This window comes from Lonchura striata, chromosome 5 (genome assembly GCF_050655825.1).
Source record: "Lonchura striata isolate lonStrDom1 chromosome 5, ASM5065582v1, whole genome shotgun sequence".
Classification (NCBI taxonomy): Eukaryota; Metazoa; Chordata; class Aves; order Passeriformes; family Estrildidae; genus Lonchura; species Lonchura striata.
The window spans coordinates 69,850,030-69,876,098 of record NC_140707.1 but is presented as its reverse complement, the minus strand read 5'-3'; the positions used below and the strand labels follow the sequence as shown (position 1 = coordinate 69,876,098).

Here is a 26,069-nt window from a genome sequence, read left to right as displayed (position 1 = left end):
CATGGGGAGGTTTTTTTAAAGGAAGGAGAAAGCTCACACCAGTGCTAAATTTGGTCAGTAAAATTACTTTTATTCTTTTTTTTTTTTTAAATAGAAGGGCTTATACAATTGAGTATAAATATCTTTGAGGAACATGGAAATGAAATGAAAAAAGTATTTGGAAGGAATTCTTTTTATTGAGGAAGAGTTTACACATCTAAGTGTTCACCTACTTTTTGCTGCCTCCTGTTAACAGGCATAATGGAAATATTGCACTGAGCATATGCATGGAAAACACAGCTAATAAAGCAAGGAATATGGTAAATACATTTCATACAACCTTAAAAAAATTCAAACAGTCATACAACAAATTCTGAAGCACTTTTGTGATCTGCAATCTCAAGATGATGTTCACTGTTCTGAAGTGTTAGCAAATTGACACTTTTTTTTTTTTTAAATAGAAAGATTTTGTATTGGTTCATAAAACCACAGCCTTAAAATTGTTGGCTTTCAGTTGCAGAGGTAACAGAGAGGTATCATCTGAATGCACATCAGAGCTTTTGGAACAAAAATGGCAGCAGCACAAGCAGGTGCCTCCTGCAGTGTCCAAACCCCTCTGTGGCTTTGCCATGGCCAAGGAACAGAGCAGAGCAGCCAGACTCCCTGGATGCTGAGAGCCAGGCTGGCAACCATTCCCTTCTTTACTGACAGAATGCTCCCCTAAATCCAAAACGAAGCAGGAGAACCCCAGCTAAGCAAGAGAAGTTCCAACAAGTCTTGTCAATATTGACCCCACCTGGGAATTCATTACAGAAGAGGAAAATACAATTCTTTGACCAACCCATAAAGTGGATAGAAATGCTGCTCTGGAGATGGGAGACAATGTAGTTTCCATAATGTGCTGAGCCCACAGTAGAAGGAACATGTTAGAAAGGATTTACTCCACTGCAGTTCCAACCTGGTTTCCACAAGAGCCCATTCTGAAAAAAAAGGTCTATTTACAACAATTTCCAGCTGCTTGTGGAAAAGCCACCCCAGAGGTTTCAAACACTACTGCTGCTTCAGTTCACTGTGTGCACACTGTGGGTCCGTGTCAGGAGCTCCTGAATAAACTCTGGAGCACAACAGACAAAGAGTAGCCTCTGTCCAACATCAGTTTGATCAGTGGAAGGGCAGCTTTCACACACTTCAACATTTTATATTGCTCAGGCACTGAGGATCAATTCTCTTCAGCACAAGAATTTGCCACTCTAGGTTTTTGCTGGAGCCATTCCTGCCACACAGCAAAAACTGGGCTACATTTTATCCTTTCACTTCGTTAGAATTTGAATTTATTTACATACAAAATAAGACAGGAAAAAAGTTCTTTTATAGTAACCCAACAATGGGCACCTTCACTTGTAATAAGGATGCCTTAGGCAAGGCAGCTGCATTTACTTCAGGAGCATATATAAAATTCAGTGTGCTGGTATCAAACAGAAACAATAATGTCAGATCATACAATGCCAGTACATTCCAGTGGGCCCTTGACTATTAGGTAAAAAAAACCACCAAAAAACCAAAGCCAAAGAACCAAAAATAAAAAAAATCCAAAACTTTTTACCACTTTAATTCTGTTTAGAATCCTACACAATGAATAAATTACGTCTTTCTGGGATAGTGTTTTACTCCTACATCTCAAAGAAATTCCAAGCTAATTAATTAGAGCAAGAAATTACATTGAGCAGGATAATGTTTTAAATGAAAGAAATGACTTAGAAACACCAATCAAAGATAATTTGATTATGATTAGCTGTGCTGAAGTCTAAGTCATTAAAATTGATGAAGAATGTTTTTACACTGGTCTATTCTATGTAATCCATTACCTACGCTATGCTCTGTAGTTCAAGTCTAACAAATGGTATCTGATAATTCAATATTGAAGACTAAAATACTTTCAATGCACCATTTGCTCTCCTACACCAACATGTTTCCAATTAAAAAAAAAAAAATTCAGTAGCAAGTAGATTTGTGAAATTCTTTCACTGGGAGAACTTGAGCTAACATGAAACATCATCCAGATTTTTACCTGCTCGCCTTCTACATGGCCAGGTTTAAATATGGCTGCTGCTTTATCCTGAACACTTACTGTCCCACAAAAGTTACACCCATGGTTGGTTGGTAAAAAATAATTCCCTGTGCTTTCTAAATTAACTGAGGCTGCCCAAAGGTGCAAGGTTTCCTGCCATGCTCTCAGCTGAAGTGGCGAGCCAGACGAGCAGACCTGTAGTCGACACGCAGCTGGACAAAGGAGTGAAGGATGTTCTTGTCCAGGTTAGCAAGTTGCTCTCCTGAGCAAACCTGCTTCAAATTGTCTGGGGCTACAACCAGAAGGTTGCAAAGTGCATGCAGGGTATCAAAGAGCTGTAAGACCAGCGCAATCTGTGGGCAAGAGAAAACAAAGAAAAAAAAAACCAGAAATAATTAGAGTTGCTTGAAGTCTTAGAACAGAATATCCATCTACATCTTCAAAACTCTTCCTCCTGAGAGAGGATTTACAACCATCAGTCCCTCCTCATGGACAGGCTCACCTTGAAGTCTTTGGCACACTTCCTGTACTCAGCCACATCACAGATGGCCAGCATTCCTCCCATGCAGCTGTAGGAATATTGCTGTAGGTGTTCATAGATGAGGCGATGGAAACGGACCCCGAGCTCCATCAAAACCGTGTCCACATTCTTGCCATCCATGGAATTCCTGATCTTTTCCACCTGTTTCCTAACATACCCACACACTTTAACACAAGCCTGGATTAAAAAATAAAAAGAAGTAAGTAAGAATTAGGTAATTTAATTTCTTCCACATCATAAGCTGAATATCAGTTACTAACTCAGATTAATCTCAATGATGTGTTGTAAAAGTTTATTCTCCAATTAATAATTTTCCACATTTCTTTTTATTTGCCACACAAAGATGCAAAAATGCAAGTAGAAAGATGGATGCAAGAAAATATTCAAATAAGTTATAGCTCCTATCAGTTCAGAATAGAACATTTCAATGTGGATTTTTAATTTAGTGACTCACCAAAGGGGTGTGTGATTAAAAACCTCTTGTGAGACACAATCATAAATCCAAATTAACAGCCATACAGGGATTTTCACCCTTCCCACAGAGTACCACACCCTCTGTCCTACTGCTGCACTTTTCCCATTCCCACCTGGCTGCAGGCATTCAGGGAATGCCTTTACTTCTTCCCACTGAGTTTGTTCCCTCCTCCTCCCTGCCTCTTTCCCTAATGTGAGCCATCCCAGCAGCCCCTAGGCTGGCATTCAGACACACTCACTGGAGAGACAACATTGTGCAGCAAAATGTTCATGCTGTACCTGTGATGCTTTGCCATGTTCCTGCCATTCTGAGAGGAAAAAGCACCCAGCAACTGGAGAGTACCTGATAATTGATTTTCTGAAACTGATAGCTTACAGCTAATTATCAGCTAAAAGCCTTGTTCCAAATTTGGGGCTCTTGGGAGGGGGAAGAATGAGCCAGTTCCTCCAGCACTCACTGATTTGTGTCTGACACTAGATAAAAACTACTCATGTTCCTTTTCAGCTTGAGAAAGTAGTCCACAACAGAGTTTGGAGGTGCTTGGTGCAAGATGGAAGTAAATTAAGTATTTATACATGTTGTCTAATGGGAGTTTGGTAAGGAGCATCTTGTACCTGGAAACACTCATGAGCTGGGACTTTGGTTACTTACATTTGTATATTGAATCAAAACATTGTTTTCATCTTCTGGTTTGAAATCTGTCTTCCTTTGCTCTGCAGCCAAGATATGCTTCATCTGTCCAATCATACAATTCAGTGTCCTTTAAAGTTACAAATACAGATTGGGTTTTGAAGGGAACTTTTTCATTTTGTTGACTTTTATATTTATATATACTGACACGATTCTGGACAAAACTAAGCAGCATAAAGCAATGAGGAAAAAAAAAAAACAGCATCTAACATTTTTCTATAGAAAAGATTTTATTGAAGCAGTTATAAAAAGGAGCATCAGCCAAAAACAACCCCTAAAAACTCTTTCCTCCAAGTTCAGTGTCTTGGAGCAGAAGATGCAGCCTGCTGCTTTTAAAGGGGACACATCAATTGTGAGGTAATCCATTCAAATGCAGCTCTTCAGAGACATTGGATAGCATCCTTCAGCACAGAGAGAATCCAAAGGAAGCATTCCAAAGAATTTAGCAGAATTAGATCACACTGCATATTAGTCAGAAGCAAGCCCCAGAAAACACTTGGAAAATGAAGGAAGGGTGAGGGGGGAGAAGAAACTTCTTCCTCTGCCAGAGCTTGGTATTTCTCTTGCTCCAAGAAATCTAATGGAGCTTTACAGCATCAATTATTTCTCCTTTATAGGATTTATCTGTTCAGAACATTATCTAAGGTCAAGGCTCTGCTTTCCTTCGAGTCCAAAGCAAAGGTCAAACAGCAAAGCAGGCTACAGAGGCTGCAAACCCCTCCCAGTAGCCACCTTGGCCAGGAACATCCCCCTGGCTCTCTTCTCTTCCCCTCCCTTCTCCTTCACCCCCCTCATTCCCCCAACCTTCCCAAAGAAAACTGTCAAGGACATTCCAGGCCTTGAAGGATTCAAGCTGGGGTGAGGTGGAGAAGAATATATGTATCCAGAGAAAGGAAAAAACTCCTTTTATTCCTATGCGCAGAGCTCAGGCTTGTATTTCAGATTTATTTTGTTCCAAGTCCACATACCAACAGAAATTTAAAGAAATAGTATCTTGCATTCTCCTCAATTTCCATTTGGAATAAATACTCCCAGAAGGCTGTTTACACGAAATACATTCTGAGAGAAAACCAGTTGAACTAATTCTTTTGGCTAATAAATCACTTCTACTGAGGTAGACAATTGCTGTGAAAGGTTTTCAAGAAGCTGCACTTGGACTTTTCCAGATTAGATAAAGCTGAAGCCATGAATGTTTCAAAAATTTGCTTTATTATTTAAACTTATTCCTTTAAGCAGGACAATCAATTCTCAACATCATCAGTGGCACCACAAAGCAGCATGAAACAGCCTCACAAAAACATTTTACATGTAATGTTCATCTCAAAACTAATCTCTTTTTTATGTGCTGAAACACAATTTTTTTTTTAATTCCTCATCCAAATCTTTGATTGTACTGTCTTCTGACAAGAACTTATTCTCTTATTCTTTAAGAGATTAATTATTTAACACAAACAGATACAAACCATTGCAATACTGATGACTGACCTGTATCTGTCTAGATCTAAGCTTATGGCCTCAGTGCTTAAAGTGCTTCCAACTTCATGTTTAAACCTCTAAGGTCATCTGCAGCAGGAGCAGCTAAAAATCTCAATTGCCACCTTACATCCCCTATTTCCACCTTCTTCTTGCACTTGCAGAAAATAATACACCAAATCAGAAGTAGGACATCACACAACAGCTCCATTTCCTAATATTAAGCTCGTTGCATTTATTATTTTCCTCTGCTGCAAAACAGCTGTGATTTTAATTTACAATTTTTATAGCTATCCCCTAATTTTTATTCTGAGAAATAGAAAAAAGATTAAATGAGTCACAACCTCAAAGCAAGTCAATGTCAGAATCAAAATTATTCCAGGTCTCCAGACTTCCACGACTCGGTCTAATCCATAGCACTGCACAGATTCCAGCAAATCATTTAACCTATTTTTGTCAAACCTTGCTCCTAATGGAAATCCTGCAAGTGCTTAACCTATTTCAATCATCATTTCTCCCTCTTTCAAAGTAGAAAAACACCGGTTTGAGACAATAAGGTAACAGTGAATTATTGCACTCTTTCAACATAAGCAAAATCCTTTAACATCCTTCCAGAAGCGTTTTATGGGTCAGAAATCTGCCATGGAAAACATGACCTTCTAACCACACAAAATCTAAATTTCCTATGCACAATAATGGATCTTTATCTGTTAAAAAAAATTAAAATAATCAATTTTGAGTTGAGGAATAATTCATTCTTAAAAGGCCAATTAACATATATCACAAAGGTGTGGTTTAAAAGATTAAGAGAAACTTTTAATCTCTACTTGCCTATCAATGCCCATATCCAGCTTCACTTCCATTTGTTCTATGATATCCTTTTTCTTCTGAAGGCATTCAGATAATTTAGGAGAAGAACTGCAACAGTATAGAAGATGTGTGACAGTATTAAAACATCAAAACTAATTTGTTTGATGGGTTTGGTTCTTCCAACAGGATCTAGTGAAGATTTCCCACCCCAGCAGGAAAATGGCACAGCCACAAACCCCCTTGAGTCCCACCTGGAATGCAGCAGTAAAATCTCCAAGGAGCAACATGTCTTTCCTTCCTATCAGTATTCCTGGAGCTCACCCTCTCCCATTTGTTTCCAAAGAAACCAAGTTCCCTTCTTCCTCCTCCCACAATATCAAGTTGAACTACCCCAAGCATAAACTCTTCTTAATAGAGATGAGAAATGAAAAAAAATTGCTTTCTTCACCAAAAAAAAAAAAAAGACCAGAGCAAATGTTAATCAAAAGAAAGGTACCTGATCAATGGCATCAGATGATCATTGAACTGCTTGTCAAATAAATGGAAAATAGTATTGGCCTGGTGGACAACATCCAAGAAATAAAGATTTGCATTCTTTGAATCAGAAGAGGGAATGCCTGAAGCAAAGGAGGTTTCATTAGAATTGTAACAATATGCATTTCTTATAATTAGCATGATAGCTTTTTAAATATGCAGATTTTTTCCATGAATGCTTAAAGCACAGGCTTAGAGTTTCAAAAATTTACCACGGTGCCATATATAGAGTTCTACTCGTAGCTATTTGGTAACAAGCATAAACACAGAAATACCTAACTGGTAATATTTCTGATGGCAAAACAGAGCAGTCAATCTAAAAACTCCTCCAGAATGTGTGTTTGATGCTGTCTTATGAGACAGACAGGTTCTCACTGTCAAGATTTTAACTTTAAGCAAGCAGTTTTCTTATTTCCTGTCACTCGAAGCACACAAATATACAAACAAGCACGGAATTCCTATCAACATTAAGATTTAATACAAAAATATTCTCATGTTATGACACAGAATACAGAGGTAGGGAATGCTGATGTCCCAGCTGCTTCTGTGATAAAAATGTTTCTAAAGACAGAAGCACGTTTCCATCTGTGCATCAATTCCCCAAATGAAAGTTACACTTTAGAAGCTATTAAATGTCAACCCCCAAACACACAAAACAGATTTAATTTAACCAACACATCCTGAACAAGGCCAATCAATAAGGCACAGCAAAGATCATCTGCACAGAAAGGCCAAGGAGATGAAATGCTCAGGAAATGCTGTACTCACCAGCAAGGCCAGTTTCTAATGCATAATCGATGTGTTCGGTACATAAGAACTCTACAAGCATAGAAAAAATTCTGAAAGCATTCTTGGGTAAGTCAGAGGGATCAGAGAGCTTTAAAGAAAAAGAAAAAAAAAATGTCCTAAAGGTCAGTTCTACATAGATTTGAAAGTTTATTGGATATTGCATAGGGGATAAGCTTAAAATGTAACAAGTATTCCAGAATATTTGGAATTTTACTGAAAATGAAAAGTATCCATACAGAGAATTATTCAGGAACAGCCTATAGTATCAATAAACTCTTCAGCATTTATAGTAAACTGAACCTGCCACAGGATGCTACAATAAGTAAAAGCATTAACAGTTTCTAATAATAACTATAAGAGTAATAATAAAAGGAGATATTAATTAATAGCCCTTACAACAGTTTCCAGATGCAGTCTCAGGAACTGCCTAACCTGCATGCCACTGGATGCTGGGAAAATGCATACAGAAGAGATTACTCTATGCATACCCTGTATTTTTATTCTTTTAACACCCTCCTGGCACTGGCCACAGTGAGAAGCAGGACACTGGGTTAGCTGGAGCTCCAGTTTGTCTTCTTTTAGCACTGGAGCAAAAATAATGCAGCTGAACCTGGGCTACATTTAGCACAGTTCAGCTGGAGTCAGTGGAGCATGAACACTTTTATTAAGTGCAGCAATGCCCACATTTACACTCAGCATCTGGACTTTGATGAGCTGTAAGCAACATGGGATTTTGGACAGCAACCTGTCAGTAAATCCCTTTTCTAAAGAAAAATGTGACAGGGCTTTTGTACCTAGGAAAAACAGCTTTGGTTCCTAAGGAATTAGGTGAAGACTTTTATAAAGCTTCAAGGAAGAAAGATTACTACTGCAGCTGCAGGTCATTTACACAACACTCACAAATATTTCTGCTGTATTTCCCCCCAAAAAACTCAAAAACCCAACAGCAGAGACCCCCAAACACTGAAATGTTTCAATATATGGCTACATCAAAACTACCAAGTTATTTTTCCTAAAGCAGTCACAGCTGGCAGAACCCTGCACACATCTGCTGTGTGACATAAATACCACAATTAGTTAGCCAGGGACTATCTTATCTTTTGCACAGTGAGCTGCTTTGACCACAAACCCCTAAATTCTAAAACTCTAATTCTGGAAATCTCCTTACATGCCAGATCCATTGGAGTTTCCACTCAAATACAATTCTTCTAAAATAATTTATATTAAATCTGATCTCAACAGAAACAAAAGGTTGTGCACATGTGGAAAAAAACAGTTTATATCATGAATTTCACAACTTCTTCTAGTAACTATGACATTGCGAAAAATAATGATCTACCTGCTTGCCTTACAGTCACTGATTCTCACCCTGAGGGAGGTGGTGACCCCAAGGGTGGGCAGGTAACAGTTCTGTGTCTGCACCCTGTTCTGTCTTTGGTCCCACTCAGTTTATAAAATATTAAAACATCTAAATATCTGAAGTTTTTTCTGCCCCAAGCTCACCAAGAATGTTAAAGGAATTAAAATTTCCTAGAAATCAGTGAGTTTAGCTAATTTAAAAAATCACTTTTAAGTCCGCAATTGAATTTCAATGGTTTTCATTTACACCAGTACCAGACAAGTATGATTGATGACAGTAAAACCAGCAATTTAATCAGAAGTAAAATACCTTTTTAATGTTATACTGAAGCATTTAAAGAACTGTAGAGGGTTACCAAGCATTTTATTGGTGACTATTCACTAATGTAAGAAGAAATTACACTTGAGGCAGGAAAACAACTGTTGAACTATTCAGCATATTTTTAAAGCAAGAAAAGAAAACCACACTAATGGTTTCTCAGGTTTTGGGTCTAATTTAGTAAGAAAAGCAATGCAGCCAGTAGGTTTAACCATCCCACTTCTTCCAAAAAGAGCCAGAATTAATCCTCACAAATTACAACTAGATCCATATGGAAAAACTAACCCTCAGCCTCCACTGTGGTTCCATTTCCATGAAAAACACAAGAGACAACGTGAAATGTCCTTTCTTTTCCTATCACACCTCAACCAGAAACTTAAGCTCAAGACTTAATCTCCCACACAAAATTATACCACTAAGGGAGGTCACGGGAAGCAAACTTACCCTGTGACATCTTTCAAAAGCTTGCTTGGTTTCTTGCAAAAGGTTAACCACCACTTCTTGTGACAGGAAAGTTTCCCCATGTGTGTCAATGCTTGGCCCCAGGGGTAAGTTTGTTCGTTGCCTTAGTCTCTCTTTGAGGTCTTGAATACTGGAACAAAGACAGACCCCAAGAAGATTTCACCAGGTGGAAATTTTGGCACTCAAACTCAACAACAATTTAGGATCTTTTACTTGTTAACTCAAAAAACAGGACCCAAGACACGGATTAGGATGTGCAAGCATTAAGACAAGTCTTGCAAGCTTTAAAAACAAAAAATTGGCAGTAAATGCAAAACTACCACCTCTGATTCCATGGTCAACTGTGTTCTGGAATGGCACGTTCACACACGGGAGCAGCTATTCCCCTTGCAGGAGGATTGATTTCACTGGAATCCTACAGCACTTCTGCTCTGTGGACAGGTTCAGCCTCCATCCACTCTGTCACACTGCACTTTCCAAACACTAATGAGAGCTTCCTATCTCATCCACACCCACAAAGCCTCTCATCCTCATCCATTATCTCAGCAGTTCTTTATTTAGTCAAGCATGCTTCAACACATTTCCATGCATAAAACAACCCATACAGTTACGCACTACAATAAATTTAATTTTCCCCAAGAAAATTAAATTTTCATCTTTGCTTTTAATTACTTCATTGCTGCTTTTTCCATATCATTCCTCATTCCTGACACACTGAACTCAGCAGCTCTTTGAAAAGTGCAGTAGCTTTAGCACCTCTGCTTCGCAAAAGTTTTAATATTTCCTATCCCACTTCTCACTACTCCTTCATTAGTTTTTCTACCCTGAGGATAATGAAGTCTTGTTTTACCTTTCTCTAAGTCCATTGCATCTTCTGGGCTCACTAAGAGCTTTCTCACTGACATTGCTATGGTCTTTTCCCCTTCCTAGGTCTTGGGAGGGGACCACAAGACCTGGGCAGGTGAAAAAAAATGTATGCTTTTAGATACACACATATACATGCTTTAGGTACCTTAGTTTTGCTTCAGTCCTTTTGTGGATCTGGATCCTAAGTTGAAACATAGGTTTAACTGGTATTTTTCATTTCCAGTATGTACAAATACCATGCACTGAGTACATTTCACATGTACTGAGAGCAACACACTTTTGAGCAGAACATAAAGTGAAAGCAAATTATAAAAAGCTGTAGGTCTTTGGCAGTTTATCACTGTGCATCTGACATGGCAAGTACAGCCTTTCTCCCCTCACCACCTCCCTTCCACTTCAGAATTATCAAACTTCCCAAAAGGAACTTACCCTCCAGTGCCAATGGACCTCTTCTGGTGGTTTTTGGAATCATAATAGCGCTGCAGAATCATAGCACTCCTACTTTTCAAATAGCCAATTTCCACCTCAATGTAATTCTCCAAGTAGGAAATGAAAATGGCCTTGATAAGCTTAGACAAGAAAGTCTGCTTATCAGTACCCAAGTTAAATTCCATCAATTTGCTTGACAGATTAGTGGTTCTTTATGCAAAAGAAACAAAGAAGGGAAGGGGAGGAAAAGGTTGAATGTGGATGAATTACAGCATTACACGTTTGTAAAGTACACAGCACAACAGAACCCTGATGGTGATTAAGACTTGGAGCAGTTTCACATTTAAGTAAAGAATTTCACATAATTCATGTTTAATTACACACAGCACCACTGCAATCAAGTTGCCAGTGAGATGGGGAGGACTGGCTTTTGCAGTTTTAAAATTACTCCTGAAGATCACAATAATACCCATTGAAAACAATAATGGCCATTTTAAATTTGCCTCAGGAAACCCATCATTGTAAAGGTTAATAGACATAAAAAAAAAATCAGCTTTTATGAGAAGTTTACATTTTTGGCTTCTTTTTCTTGACAATGAATCTGTTTATTTTCCAATAGCTTCAATCCAATTATTTCATCATTGATATATAAATACCTTGTATATAGATCATAGAGGTTTTTAAGATACTGTTCTGCATCTGATTTCCTGTGTTCTTCCAGCTGGTCCTTCACATAACTCTGCAAAATTTGATACATCTGTTAGAAGATCAACTGACAACCACAGGTCACTACTTCCTACATTATATGGAATTTCCTGCAAAGTGTAGATCTTACTTAAAGGAAATTCATCTCTCCCTTACATCTCTGATTTACACTTCCTGCATTTTCCACACAGGGTGTTAAACACACTTCTAGAAGAAAGTGATTTAATAATACAAAATATTACTGTATGAAGCAAAGACAAAAGACAGATGGCTTTGAAAATATGTCTGACAAACTAACACAAAATCCCCTCACTTTAAGAATCAAAAGCACCAGAGGCCTCAGAGCCTTTCTGCAGTTGACAAGGAAAAGGAGATGGTTACATATTTGCTTGTCATAATACACACACAAAGCAGATACAAGCCTACAGCCTTCTTATCACTGAATATTTGGACAAAAATATAATTTACCATAAAATACCAATTCAAAACTGACACACAAAATTGGGGTTGAAACACAAGCTCCATCTCTACATTATGAGAACAACATCCCCAGGGAAACTGCTTTTTGCAAGGAAAGTCATGCTGTTGACTTTAAGAACTTAAGTGGGTGTATTTGCAGGATGAAAAACTTAGTATTTTCAATTATTCTAGATTTTCATAAATATTGCATTAGATGCAAGACAGTATTCACAACATAAATTATTTCCACTTATTCAATGCTAACCTCACATATCACACCAAATCCAAGAATGAGCAAATCGAAGATATGAAATATGGAAGTTCTTTTCCTGACATATTCTTGGTAGGGGGCATAGAGAAGGAATCAAACTTGAGTATGACATCTCATGAATTACCCAACAAACACAGCAATTCCCTAATAATTTTACATATTGAGTTTGAGTATTTGCTCTGTATTCAGAGCACAAGGAGATTTATTTTATATGGGCTTGATTATCTGTCCTAATTGTTACAGAGCAATGAGTTGATCCTATACCCTTATACAAAGATTATAAATACTGCAAATTAATTGCTATCACTAGATAAAATATTTTTTTATTAAGAGGCTCCTCAATGAACTTCAATGTGTTAAAATTTGAAATACCTGAAGTTTAACTTCAAAGATATTTTGAATGAGTTTGGCTAGCACGGTCTCTGGATTGCTAAAGATTTCTCCAACTTGCTTATTCACTCTCTGGCAGAGAATGGCTGCATCTTCAAAGACATCATTCCTCAGGAATGCACCCTAGCATTGAGAAGCACATTTTAGAATATATTTACAACAGCCTATAGGACTAAATAAATCAATAATGCAATGTGAATAAAGAAATTATGTAAAACAAACTGCATTACCTCTTGACACTGTTTTATGTACACATCAACACAGTGGGAATAGCCCTGTGGAAGGAGCAAAACAACTTAGTGTTAGACCAGGCTGTTCATGCTTTCAGTACAAAACAAAATCTAGAAAATACAAAGCTTGTGAAAGAGTTAATTAAAAAAAAAAAAAACAAAAAACAAACAGAATTCATTTAAAGCACAGACTTTTCCAAACCCATTTTTGTTACATATCTAACATAACTCCACTCTACATGGATTTATACCTCAAGTTTCAGCATTCTTTCTCAAGCATAGAAGTCAGGTCACACCCATGCAAGAAGAGATTATTTTAGAAAGTTCTCCACTGATGCTGCCCCAAATCTCTCTCATCTGCCTCTTATTCCCTTGCACTTGATTTCAGATTGAACACCTCAGTCCAGAAGTGACACACTATCTGACGTGAGGCTTGTGCCCACACAAATACATTCAATCAAAACAGGCACTTACTGTGCCGTGGGTCGGTTTTATTCACATATTTAAATTAAGCCCCTCAGCTTTTACCTTAAAGTGAAGCAAAACTGCTGCTACTTCTCTCATTCTGGAGATTTCTCCTCTGCGCTGAGCACTGGTAAACTCTTGAATTAACTGGCACTCTAAATCGTGGTACTTACCTGGAGAGGAAAGGGGATAACAACAAAAACCCATCAGGCTACGTAATTCAGGCAAAAACTGTAATACTGACAGTATCGCTTATTTCTTTAATAATCTTTAACAATTCAAATACAGCAATATGGATTGAACTGGATAGATAACTTACTTGCTATCTTTGATTTTACTTCAGAAAACCTGTTAACAACAAAAAAAAAATAGCATGATTAAATTCAAATCCACATCACATGAGAAATCACAGGCATCCTGGATCATGAACAGCAGGCACTCTGCTTAAAAATGAAAACATGCAGCACAAAGATGACAGAAAAGTTCCCCCCCGCTTTATATCCCTAAAAACCTACAAGCATCTAATTCAAATCTAGCATTAAGTCAGCAAAGCAAAATTATCCCATTAAAAGTCTGTTAAGCAGTTTAGGATGTGTATGTAAAGATGATCCTACAACATGAGTGCGTGAACACAAATTTGAGAATAAAGAGAAATAAGCACACAATCCAGCTCAAAAGCTCCATGAATCCTGAAGCACAGCACCAAAAGGGGAGACAAGGGAAGCATCAGAAAAATCATAGCTGTGTGAAGATTTACTTTCTTAAAAAGATGTTCAGATAGATTTTTACCTGTCAAAAGGCAGTTCCTGTGCAATCAAATGCAGTTTCTGAATAATATCAGCTGCCTCTTTAATCTGGCGAGAAGAAAACATGACAGAGTTGTTAAAGAAGCTCTGATTTTGGGCTGTTCCTTCCTCCCCCTGCACTGTCCAATTTTCATACACAAAGTTCCTATCCCTAAAGCTGGTTGAGTTGACATACCCGTGGAAGAGATCAACCCCTCCAAGTTCCCAGATGTACTTTTAAGATGCTTAAGGTATTTTTCTTTAACATAAAGTAATATAGGTCAAAATATGATGAAAAGTCACATTACATGTTCCCATTGGAAATGTCTGTGGATGTCTGTGTGAGCTGTCTGGACAAACAGCTCATACCAAAAAAAAAGCCATGACTGTGCTTGGTATGGAGATGGAAGAAAGGGGAAAAAGGGGATCAAAGCAGAGCACGCTCCCAAAGGAGAAATGTAAGATGTATTAGAAATTATAAACTCTGAGGTCCAAAGTAAAAATCAAGATGGAAATCAGGTAATTACAAAGCTAAAAAATAAGAACAGGTGCATGAATACAAAAGTTAATAAATAGGTTAACACAGCATGCAAATCTGTCCTCTGCTCTGGGCAGCAGAACCTTTTATCAATTATTCTTCCACCATCAATCAGCACAGGACATGCATCTAAGTGGTGCTTAATGACTGCTTCTTTAGGTTGAATAAAATGATGGAAACCACAAATTTCAAAGTGTGGGGAAGGCAGCTGCTTGCAACTGAACTTGAGTGGATTTAAGCAGTGTTGACTGGGCCAAACCTGACACAGCTGGAGCATATCTGATGAGGAGAAGCTAAGGGGGCTCAGCCTGGAGAAAAGAAGGCTCAGGAGGGACCTTCTCACTCTCCAAAACTTCCTGACAGGAGAGGGCAGCCAGGGGGATTTGGCTCTGCTCCCAGAGAACAGGGACAGTACAAGAGGAAACAGCATCAAGTTGTCCCATGGGAGGGTTAGATTCTAAGTTTTCCCATGGGAGGATTTAGGAAAAAATTCTTAATGGAAGGGGTTGTCACTGGCACAGCTGCCCAAGGCAGTGGTCGAGTCCCCATCCCTGGAGGGATTTCAAAGCCATGTGGATGTGGCACTTGGGGACATGGCTTAGCGATGGCCGTGGCAGTGCTGGAGGAAAGGCTGGGCTTGAGGGTCTCAGAGCTCTTTTGCAACATGAATTATTTGATGACTAAAAGCTTTGTAAGCTGTCACAATAGTGAACATGCAGAATTTGCAGTTTATCTTGTTCTTCCAATTAGTGATGATCCAGGGAACTGAAGTGAGAGGGAAGGAAGTAATGAAATCCTATTCTGCCACCACTTAGAGCAGGCTGGATTAAAACTTTTCAAGAATAGAAGCAGACACACAGGTAAGAATAGAGAGCACAGGCATCACACCAAGCTGGTTGTTCAGCAAAAATAGGGGCACTCAAAGTGTATCCATTCTGACTATTAAGAGCAGCTTATGTTTTGAACTGTCAGCTTACAATAGCCTCTTAAGGCAGAAGCTGCTACACTCCTCAAATAAATCCAATGAAAGAGCAGTTATTTCTATTAGCTTGCAGCAACATTAATACCTAACAACTGGGGTCTATACAATTGTCCATATATTAGCAGTTATTCACCAAAGCTACAAAATCAAAACAAAAAAAAAAAAAACAAACCCAAAATACAACCAAGAAATCCCACAAACACATCATTTTCTTTGTTTCCTCTTCACACAATAGCTGTTAACTAACTTAGATTTTATTGAACTCAGGACTTTTTCTATGCACAAGAGAAGCCATGACAAATCAATTCTCCACAGTTTCTGCTTGAACCCGGACATCTTTAATTTTTAATTGAATCAGGCTTCTGTAAACCATTAAAACCAAAATAAATATTGATTTTGTAAAATACAACTTAAGGGCTATAATGTATCTGGGAAAAAACAACTGAAAAATAATGGAGAAATAATGGCAAGGGAGAATTTTAACACAAAACATGCACAAGTGAAAAGGCATAATGAAATTAAGTACAGAACATAAACAGATAAATGGACATGAGAATAACAGTAAACCTATTAAGCAGGACAAGGTTATTGCATGATAAACCAAATGAGCTGCTGATCATTTTGATAGTTTAATTGTGTTGGAGTGATTTGCTCACTTCAAGTATGTTCAGTGCAGGAGAAAGCTTGGTTAGCTAGCAGCACAAGGATTATAAGGATTCAGAGGGTGAAGACACAATGCACAGAAAGGGACAAACCAGCAAGGAAAACTTTCACAGAGGTAAGTCAGAAATTGCTCAGTATGGCTGGGAGAAAGTGGGAAGCAACAAATAGAGAGTAGAGAAAGAAAGGAATCCAACAGATGTTAAGAACAGACACTACTGAGAAAAGTATCAATTAGAGCATAACTGTACTATATTCTTTTTGGTGCCTCTCCTTTCCCAGTGTCCCCTCAATGTCTCAAAGAAAAGTCCACACTTTTGAGGGCTGGCAGAGCACAAAAAAAATCATAACATCCTCTAAAACATTATCTAAACCCCCCATCAGTTTGAAGATCAGAAGACACTGGCAAAGCACTAAGGGTTCACACTTAAGAATATTTGTTACCATCTCATACTTTAGAAGTATTTTTAGTACAAAGATGCATTAAGATGTAACAGCTCCTGTCTGGGCAGGCTCTTTTACAAACACTTCAACTTATTGTTGAAACCAGGAGGCAAAAAGTTCAAGAATCCGCCTGGCTGAAATTAGCCTCAGTAAGATAACTTGTATCCAGAAATTCTTGCTTGTGTTCCCACACCCTCCTGCTGCAGACTGGCACAACACTCAAGGCCTTTACATTTGTCTTCCTCCAGATTTGATGAGTATCTTATTATTCTTTGGGGTGTACAGAGATTCATTTGTTTACAAATTTCCCAGACTCACCCTATTTATCTACCAAATTTTTCTGGTTCTCCAACAGGATGAATCATGAAACTTTAATTTACAAATTAAAGTAGAAGTTGAATTCTTTGAGCCTCTTGAGCAGACAACACATCATTCTCTAACTTATGTTTTGTTATTCACCATGCTGCCACTAAATATTTGTAAAATGAATGTTTTATTACTCCTAAGGAAAAAAAAGAAAAGAAAAAATTTATGCAGCTCTGGGAAAGGCATTCCATAGAAGAACTTTCCTTATGCTGAAACCTGTTTCCCTTGGAAATCAGGGAAGTTTTTCTCTGCTCTCTCTTGAATTAGGGCAAGCTATCAACTAGTAATTACCATATATCCACAGACTATGAATCAAAAGGCACTGTGCAAGTGACTCCTTGGGAATACAACTATATAAAATGATTAGCTTTTCATTTCCCTGAGAGACACCTCCAGCTCAGTGGGAGGGGTGACTATTAACCTGTTCTCAGGTCTTCCATGAGATGCATTTCAAGCACATCTTTTTGCTGAATGTACAAATCAAGTGTTTGCTGTTTCCACATATTATATTTTTTTTCCTGACTACAACCATACCACTGCACAGAATTTAAGGAGAGAAGGAAGATTCTTCAGGATACATCACATAAAAAAAACCCAAACCAACAAACCCAAACCAACAACTTTACTTAAACTGCATTGGAAAATCCAATGTGTCCTTTTGCTTAGAGCTGGATTATTTTCCTGCAGTTTATTTCTGTTTGTCACACCACTCAGATTGTATTTGCTTCATAAACGTACTCTTGAAGCACAAGAAAAACAAAATGCTTGAACATTTCTTTGAAGTTTTCCTGCCTGGTTCCTCTAAATTCCAAGGGTGGAGACATAACCACAGGACTATACAAAGCCCAAAGGCATGCTGTGACAAAAAGGTATCCAAGGCCAGTGGACTGACCCAACAGAGCAAAGTTGCACAAAGAAGTTGCATTCAGAAACGTTCTGCTTTACAGGATGGATCTGAGGCAAGGGGTTCAAAGGAAAGAGGCAGATATTGTATTGCACTCCAAAGTTGCCCTCCCAGCGTTTCCCAAATCTCCGATAATTTCATAAAATGAAAAATGCCAACATTGCCACATTAAGCATCACTGAATACAAATGCTTTATCAGCAATCTGCAGCCCAGTGTTGTTAATTTACATTTCAGAACAATGAAACTTTAACAAGTCAGTCACTGAGTGGTTTGAAGTCTGACCATGGTAAGTCATGGTAGCAGCTTGTAATTAGGGCTGTCCCGCTTATTGCTTTGAACTGCTTTCATCCCGCTGACAGCTCTTACCTTTTCAGAGTTTGTAAAAACATCAGACTTCAGCTCTCCATCCAGAAACTCATTAAAGTATTTCATCAGCTTCTGAGCCTCCACAGCCCGTTGCCGTGGCGTGTTTACCCCCTCCAGCTGGTCGCCAAGGTGACAGACCTTAGTTGCTACATAGCTGATGTGCTCATCCAGTTCTTGGAAATGTTGGAAGGCAACCTGGAGAACACAGACATTAAACTCATGATTTCCATTTCACATACTTCAGGAAACACAAGATTTCCTTCAGGCAGAAGCCCAGCGAATTCAGGTGCTGCATCTCAGAAGTTCTAATTAATTAATCACACACAACTCAAAGTTTAGTCTTCCTTTAAATTATTGTGAAGACTCCCCACTTTTTTTTTTTTTTTCTTAATGGAACATGCAGATAAGCCTCCTTTGACAGGAGAAATTATCATCAAACCCTCTTTATTCTTATCTCAAACAGCAACACCCTGTACCAAGAAAAGTTAAAGGGGCACAGGATGCTTTGAAAACTTGCACGGGTTCCCACTGACTCTACCCTTTGGATTTACCTGGTTGCTTTTCTGCAGCTCTTGTACTTTCTTGGCAAATTCCTTTGCTTCCTTCTGGCACTGTTGTTCTAGTTTCTCCACCTTCCTCTGAATCCTTTCATCCATTACCTGTAATTCTTGGATATGATTTACAAATTCTTCCAATAATCTGATTTAGAATAAAATACAGGAAAACAGACTTTAGTTTGAAAGAGACGGTCTTCTGAGGAGTTTAAAACACCTCAAAAAAAAAGTAACTTGCATACAAGGCTGATCAAACCATGTTCAACTTAGACATGTTTCTATATTTTAGATTTAAATAAATAAATTTAAATGTTATTTAAATATTTTAGAAAATAATACTATTATTATATATAACATTCAATATTTTAGAAAAAATCTGTTTCTAAAATTCTGTTCTAAAACTACATCACCCTGGTTGTGTACCACTCTATGACAACACAAAAACTCTGAGCATGGAGGGCCAAAGAAGAGAAGAACACCAAAATATCAATCACTCAAGAACATGGCTCTGCCACAGATACAGAATTCCCTTCATCCCCATGTTCCCTAAATAAGTCTAATATGGAAAAAGAAAGCTTAGGCCATTACATTGTAAGGGATACAACAGAAAAATATTCTCTATTCTACATGTTACTGTAAAGTTAGAAATCAGCATTACAATGAGTAATTATTAATAGGTAACTGAGACAGCCATAATTTCATGTTGTTCTGACTTCACTTCTTCCTATACCCATTTTAGAGGGTTTTTCTGCCCTTTCCCATCATAACTTTTCTTTCAGACTCACATTTTACTCCTCCCAATCACAGTACATCTGAATGCATTCTTGAATTCCCTCTGTCCTTTTCATTCTGTTCTCAACATCTCTCTTCCTCATTCCTGGTTTTGTTCATTCTGTCCCATTTCAGTCATATTTTCAGCTCTTATTTTCTAAATATCCCAGTCACTGGTCAAGTAAAGGATTACTCCCAGATCCTCCACAGCCATAAAACTCATGCTAAAAATGGAAAACATCTGAAACATTTCAGAACTTTGCTGTCCAGGTTTAATGTCAGAAGAGGCTTTTAGCCCAGTCAGTTACTTGAGAGCTTTTCTTTTTCTTAAAGAAAACTGGACTGAGGCAGAAGCTGGTGACTCCTCTCCTTCACTCCCTGCTTGCCAGAAGCCCAAGAGCAAGGACACTGCAGCAGGTTTCACAGAAAACCACAAGGAACACATCTAAGTTTACAGAAGTATATGGAATATCAAATTTAAACAACAAAGCATTCTTTCAAACAAAAGCCTAGAGACATTCAGGCAGTCTCTATTAATTTTAACAAACTGATTCAGGCTGGGGTTTGTGTTTTAAACAGGTCTTGTGTCAACTCTGCACTTATTCAGCAGCAATGCTCAGTATATTGAGAAAGGAAAGAAGCAGAAGAGGCAGCTGCTGGTCAGGTTTACAGATGAGAAATAAAGACTCCAATGCCCTTTCTAGCAAACAAAAGCAGCATCTTCCAAAATAGAAAAGAAAAAAATAGGTACAAAAATATCTGTTTCTTTTTTAAGATTAATTTTGGCTCCCTGCCCAATACTAGAAGATGCCACAAGAAAAATATTTACTGTTGCAGGTTTTGCTTGCTTGTCCTGAAAAATATGGAAGTGCCTTCCAGAAGTTCACACAAGCAAACCAGAAGAAATACAGAAAATCTGTAAAATTAAGTAGGAATTTGTGCAAATCATGAACCACCCTAATGTATATACTGGGCAGAAGCACAGGGAAAGAGCTCCAGGGAATAATGCTGTGTATTTCCAGGCTTCTTCCTGCTTCAGTCACACATAAAGCTCTGCATAGGATACAGGCCTCAGACTGAATGTCAAGAGTTCAGCATCTTGCTAGAAATTCAAAAACATCCTTTCTCTTCTCAGACACCTCCAAAGAGCCAGAGTGTTCCAGAATAAATGTCCTTTGACTGTGTCAGGTTCATTTGCTGACATTTTAGTAAGTCAGATTATTTTATCATAAGATCTTGTCCCCAGAGCTGCCTCTCTTGCTGTTCTACCTTTTTGTGCCTTTTATTTGCAAACTACTGTGTCTTAAAACAAGGCAGGTCAGGAAACTAAAGTAAGAAAATCATTAAACTAACTCATTAACTATCATAGCAGTGAAGCCTCATATTATGCTTGAATCTAGCAACTGTCTGACAAGCACAATATCAATTTTCCTTCATTCAAAAGGTCTCAATCACAAAGTGACTTTTTCAGTACTCTTTACTGAAAAATTAGTTCTGAATAATTGACTCATGGTCACAAATGTTAGCAATTCTCCCACATGGAAACCCCCTTGGACACACAGCACCACTGCACACAGGCTTGTGTGGAATAAATCTGTGGAATAAAACAGTACAATTAGAGATACATCCACTTTGACCATTGTGCAATTTGATGATTTTTTACCTTTTGGGATCGAAAGCTTCTCCACCTCTGGAACCTCCCCCAGGTGTTCTCCATGCCAGGCGTTCAATGTATTCATCTGCCACAAAAGGCTCCTGGCCACAGAGGAAAAAACCTTTACAATGTGTCACAGCAGGCTGTTCCTTCAGCAGGTGCTCACACCTCATTTTGAAAGTGTTTAGAAGCTTTACTATAATCAAAAGTACAGTGTTGGCAATTACTCCATCACCTTTTGGGCTTACATATTTATTGCTGAGAACACTGCTTTTAATATGATGAGTTGGAACATCAGGTTTAGATATTATCAGAGAGTTTGCAAAGAATGTGCTGCAGGTCTGTGAAGAGCTGGCTCTAAATAACATTATTTGCAGCTGAGTTTGTGGCTTTTCATTCCAAAGTGCTTGAGCTCTGCAGCTGATTTGAGAGGTTACACCACCCTAGCCAGCCATCAGCTGCACAGCAAAACACATCAGAGAATTCATCTGCCTACAAAAATTACGTGGCAAAATAAGGGGCTTTTACAGTTGTTCAACTCTCTGTCACACCACGGCACCACACACAGAACTGACCAAAAATCCCAGCCCAAAAAACCCAGCATGAGATGGCACTGAATGCAACCCCACTGCATTTTGTTTCTGCATTTATCTGCAGAAACGGAGCAGATAAAAATGAGGAAAAGAGGCATAAAAACAGAGGATGAATTTGATTTCCACATGCAGAAAAAACAGGGTATGAGTGATACTAGAACTCAAGGTTACACAAGTTTCTTCCATAATATTTGCTGGTTCTTCCATAAAAATACCACTCAAGGGTAAAGAATTAAGATTATTTCTCCACCCAGCAACATTTTCTGAAGGCAGAGGCCTCATTTAAAAACTCAAGACGTCCTATTTTAGCTGGCCTAATAATCACACCAGCTCAAACATTTTATCACATAATTAATACCAAATTATTCTAAACAGAGTCCAATTTCTATCATTAATAAAAATAGTATTTATCACTTCAGCAGCAGTGATTAGGTGCTAACATCAGCACTGGTAAGACCAGGAAGGAAAATATCCCCACAACCACTAGGATTTTATAGAAAGCTTTTGAATCATAAGAAACAACAGTTCTAGAAGTGTGAAACAACCCAAAGCATAGTTGGGAGTGGCTCTGGTGAATAGGAGTATTTGATGAAACAACTGAATATGCCACCACTGATTTTGATAAAACTGGTTGAAAAAAATGAAAATAGTAAAAAATAAAGAGATCTAAACAGGTATTACATTGGTAACTGTATCAATATCTCTGAATCTTTGTCACAAGGAATAAGGAGGGGAAAAACAGTGTTACAGAGTTAGTCTTGAAAGTAAAACCAAGAGTTGAAAAGCAAATATTGCCTGTTCAAGGTCTGTTTCCTCAGAAACAAATTATGCCCTATCCAGTCAGGCCCAGCCACTAACCAGGAAGATAAAAGCTTTTTAAATATACTTTGTCACACGCTGAATCCTGATAGACATGGCAGAAATGTTATCACTCAGTAACTCCTCATGCAGACTGACTCAAGTAACTACGTTGTGCTCAGCCTCCTTGGCTACACTTCAGAAATAACTGGCTGATACCACATAAAAACAATTTCCCTCCAAGTCACTCATCTCTTTAACCAAGTCCTTCCTGATACACAAGGTGAAGTTTCCTTTACAAGAATCCTCTTCATCAAAAGCCACAATGCCACGTTTCATGCCAAGTGTAAATTCCCTCCTTATGCCATCTTGAGATCTAAAAGTTTGGAACACTTTTGTAATTTAATTACAGGTAAAATGAGTCATTCAGTGCAGTAACATTCCATTCAGGGGAGGCCTCCAGCTTCCCAATTACCTCAGGGCTCTTTGCAGGACTTCTCCTTTATATGAAAATCCCCAATTTTTCCTCTGAAGATCCTGTAATTTAGCTGAGGTACCACTCTGGTTACAAGGATGCTAAAGCCAAGTATGGAAGAACCCTGAATAAAGGGTTTACTGACACTCTGTGTGTGCAGATAACATTTTCTACATTTCTCCCTTTCCCAGATGTTCATACTAAAAGATAATTCACCCAAACACATATAATGGCTTTGAATATTTTTTCATGTTTGTAAAACAACACTCATAAAGTTTTTCTGCAAGCCTCTTCCCCTAAGGAAATCTGATGTAGATGCCTCAGAACCCAAAAAAATATTATAATGCAAATCTTTCTCCACCCCATCATGCCTCTATATACCTCTAAATATTCCTTGAGTTCATGTGTACACAAACCTGTACCTCCCTTCCTGGAAAATACCTGATTTTTCAAGAATACTTACACAGGAGACCTGTCCTTCAGTTTTTAAATCATATAAATAGTGTTTTATATTATTTAAGAAATATTAACTGCAGTGGCTATTATGTGCAGGATCAACAGAGAAATAAAATGAGCTTCCCTTTTCAATTTTCTACAGAGGGTGTGCTAGAAATAATCTACTTGATTTATATAGAATAAATGAAGTTCAACAGTATCTTTCTAAGACATGATTTTCCAGGTTCCACTGCAGATCCAAAACTTCTTACTTTAGTTTGTATCTTCCACACACGTTTGCTTTTTTAAATGCTATCTTGATAACAGGGTTCCTCATAGCTGACAGCCTAACTCCTATTTTAAGTCCCCTATCCTGGTCTGCAGAAATTGCTGAAAATCAGCTATTACAAATGTCATTTGCAAGTCCTTTGCCTGCTATCAGATGAGCCCCAACAGTCAATTTCTCCAGCTTTGAACTTCCCTCTGGCTCCAGAGGAATTAATGTGATCCCATCCATTCAGCCAATACTCCTGATTTAATAAGAGATATGCCTGAAGTGGGTCATAACCTGGTTTGATCTGGTGTTTACAAATGAAGCTACACTGGACACAGCCAGTTTAAAAACCAGTTTAGAAGCATCCACTGTTAAATTATGCTTTAAGTTATGTGAGGGAGAATTCAGTCCATGTTATGCCCATTTTCAACACAGATCCTGCTGCACAAGTTCCCATATCTGTACTGAAATATACTTAAAACACACACTCATGAAAATATGGTAATCAAATTCCATCCTCAGCAGACAGCTAAGGGCTACTCCCATAACAAGCAGATTTTTATGTTTTTATATAAGGCAAAAATTTCAAACTAACCAAGTAGGCAACATTAAATTAGCGGACATCAACAAAAACTCTCTTGCCTTTGGAGTGAAAGTGAACTGAAAGTGGGAGAGACAGAAATACTGGATTCCATGTTGGAAAGGCATAATTTCTAGCCCCAATCTCCAGGCAAAAGTCTCACCTAATTTGCAATTTTATCTTTATTGCTATTGCAAAATGGAAAAAGCTGTTGCACGACCCAAATCAGCCAAAACACAGTTTTCTTTCCATATTCAAATCACCTCACACTCAACACCCCACAAAGAATAGAATGGCACTGTCATCATGTTGAGAAATCAAGGGGCTCCTAGAGTGGTGTAGGGAGGGTACAAAACCTGGCATCCAGCCACAGGAACACAGTATTTTAGTCCTGCTATTTTTTAAAGCTATGCAAACCAAAAGATGTGAGTCATAACACTCGTGTGCCATCGCGATGATTCACAAACTCAAATGCACACAATGCATTTACATGAACCCCAGAGATGGGTTCTTCCAGAGAAAATGGAAGACCCTTTCCTGAAGGCTGGGCAATGTGAGTCCCAATAATAACCCACCAGAAAAACAACCAGTTCTTGAGTGACTTGGAGAGCAAATACAGGACACCTGGGGATGACACCATGACACAGGGGTGAAGAGGAAGTGGGGACACCACACTTTCTGTTTAACACAGGCCACATCACACGAGTTCATGGTCCAGGCCAGAAGCTGAAGCCACAGAATCACAGAAGGGTTTGGGTTGGAAGAGACCTCAAAGATCATCTTGTTCCAACCCCCTGCCATGGGCAGGGACACCTTCCACTGTCCAAACCCCATCCAACCTGGCCCTGAGCACTGCCAGGGACAGGGCAGCCACAGCTTCTCTGTGCCAGGGCCTCAACACCCTCACAGTCGAGAGTGGTATTATTCTAATATCCAACCTTTCAGCTTGAAGCCATTCCCCCTGTCCTGTCACTACACATTTCTGTAAGAATTCCCCCTCCATCCCTTTGGCAGGCTCCCTTCAGGAGGGAGACGATCCTCGTGCATCCCTTCCAACGTAGGGCATTCCGCAATCCCACGGGAAGAATCTGACAGACTCCTGCTATTCCCGTCCTGCTCCTGCGTGGCCTTGGCCGAGCTATTCCCCTTCCTCGCCTCGAGTAAAGGGAGGGCAAACTCTTTATTCCTTTATTCCGCTCCAGCCCCGCCGTTCCCACCGCGCCGGGGCCGGGCAAGGCAGCGCGGGGCCGGGCCCGGCGTGGCCGTGCGGCAGCGAGGCCCTGCAGCGGGGCCGGGAGGGCACCGCGCCCCGCGGGGCGGCACCGCGGCTCCCCAGCCCCGCGCACCGCCCGCCCTGCCCCGCCGACAGCCCGCCGCGTCCCCTCGGCGAGCCGGCCCCCCGCCCGCGGGGCCCGCACCCACCTCGAAGAGCTCGGCCGTGGTGGCCATGGCCGCAGGGAGGGAGGGAGGGAAAGGGAAAGAGAGGGAAGGAGGGCGGCGGCCCCTCAGCGCCCCGTGGCCGCCGCCGCCCCGCCGCTGCCGCCCATTGTGTCCCCCCGCCCCGGCAGCAGCA

General features: G+C 39.2%; 1 protein-coding gene across 2 annotated transcripts; it reads right to left on the bottom strand.

The window, feature by feature from the left end:
* Positions 1 to 49: 49 nt before the first annotated feature.
* EXOC5 (exocyst complex component 5) lies at positions 50 to 26,059 on the bottom strand. Of its 2 annotated transcripts, XM_021534639.3 has the most exons (19): positions 25,919 to 26,059; positions 21,351 to 21,442; positions 18,914 to 19,061; positions 18,363 to 18,557; positions 14,105 to 14,169; positions 13,635 to 13,663; positions 13,379 to 13,488; positions 12,851 to 12,895; positions 12,603 to 12,743; positions 11,452 to 11,534; positions 10,796 to 11,005; positions 10,512 to 10,547; positions 9,482 to 9,629; positions 7,339 to 7,447; positions 6,533 to 6,653; positions 6,058 to 6,144; positions 3,715 to 3,823; positions 2,550 to 2,765; positions 50 to 2,400 (listed from the first exon to the last, which is right to left on the bottom strand). In XM_021534639.3, exons 1-19 carry the CDS (start codon positions 25,943 to 25,945, stop codon positions 2,212 to 2,214), a joined length of 2,160 nt encoding a protein of 719 aa, XP_021390314.1. In that variant the 5' UTR covers positions 25,946 to 26,059; the 3' UTR covers positions 50 to 2,211. The 2 variants fall into 2 exon arrangements, with proteins under 2 accessions (XP_021390314.1, XP_021390315.1); XM_021534640.4 differs by lacking the exon at positions 10,512 to 10,547.
* Between the last annotated feature and the right edge of the window lie 10 nt (positions 26,060 to 26,069).

Excerpts from the sequence above, each read along its gene's own strand:
- EXOC5 (XM_021534639.3), bottom strand. The coding sequence starts at position 25,945 with ATGGCCACCACGGCCGAGCTCTTCGAG. Across the intron at positions 19,062-21,350 it reads GAAGCTTTCGATCCCAAAAG|ATTATTGGAAGAATTTGTAA; the intron begins GTAAAAAATCAT and ends ATTCTAAATCAG. Across the intron at positions 12,896-13,378 it reads CAGTTTTGCTTCACTTTAAG|GGCTATTCCCACTGTGTTGA; the intron begins GTAAAAGCTGAG and ends CTCCTTCCACAG.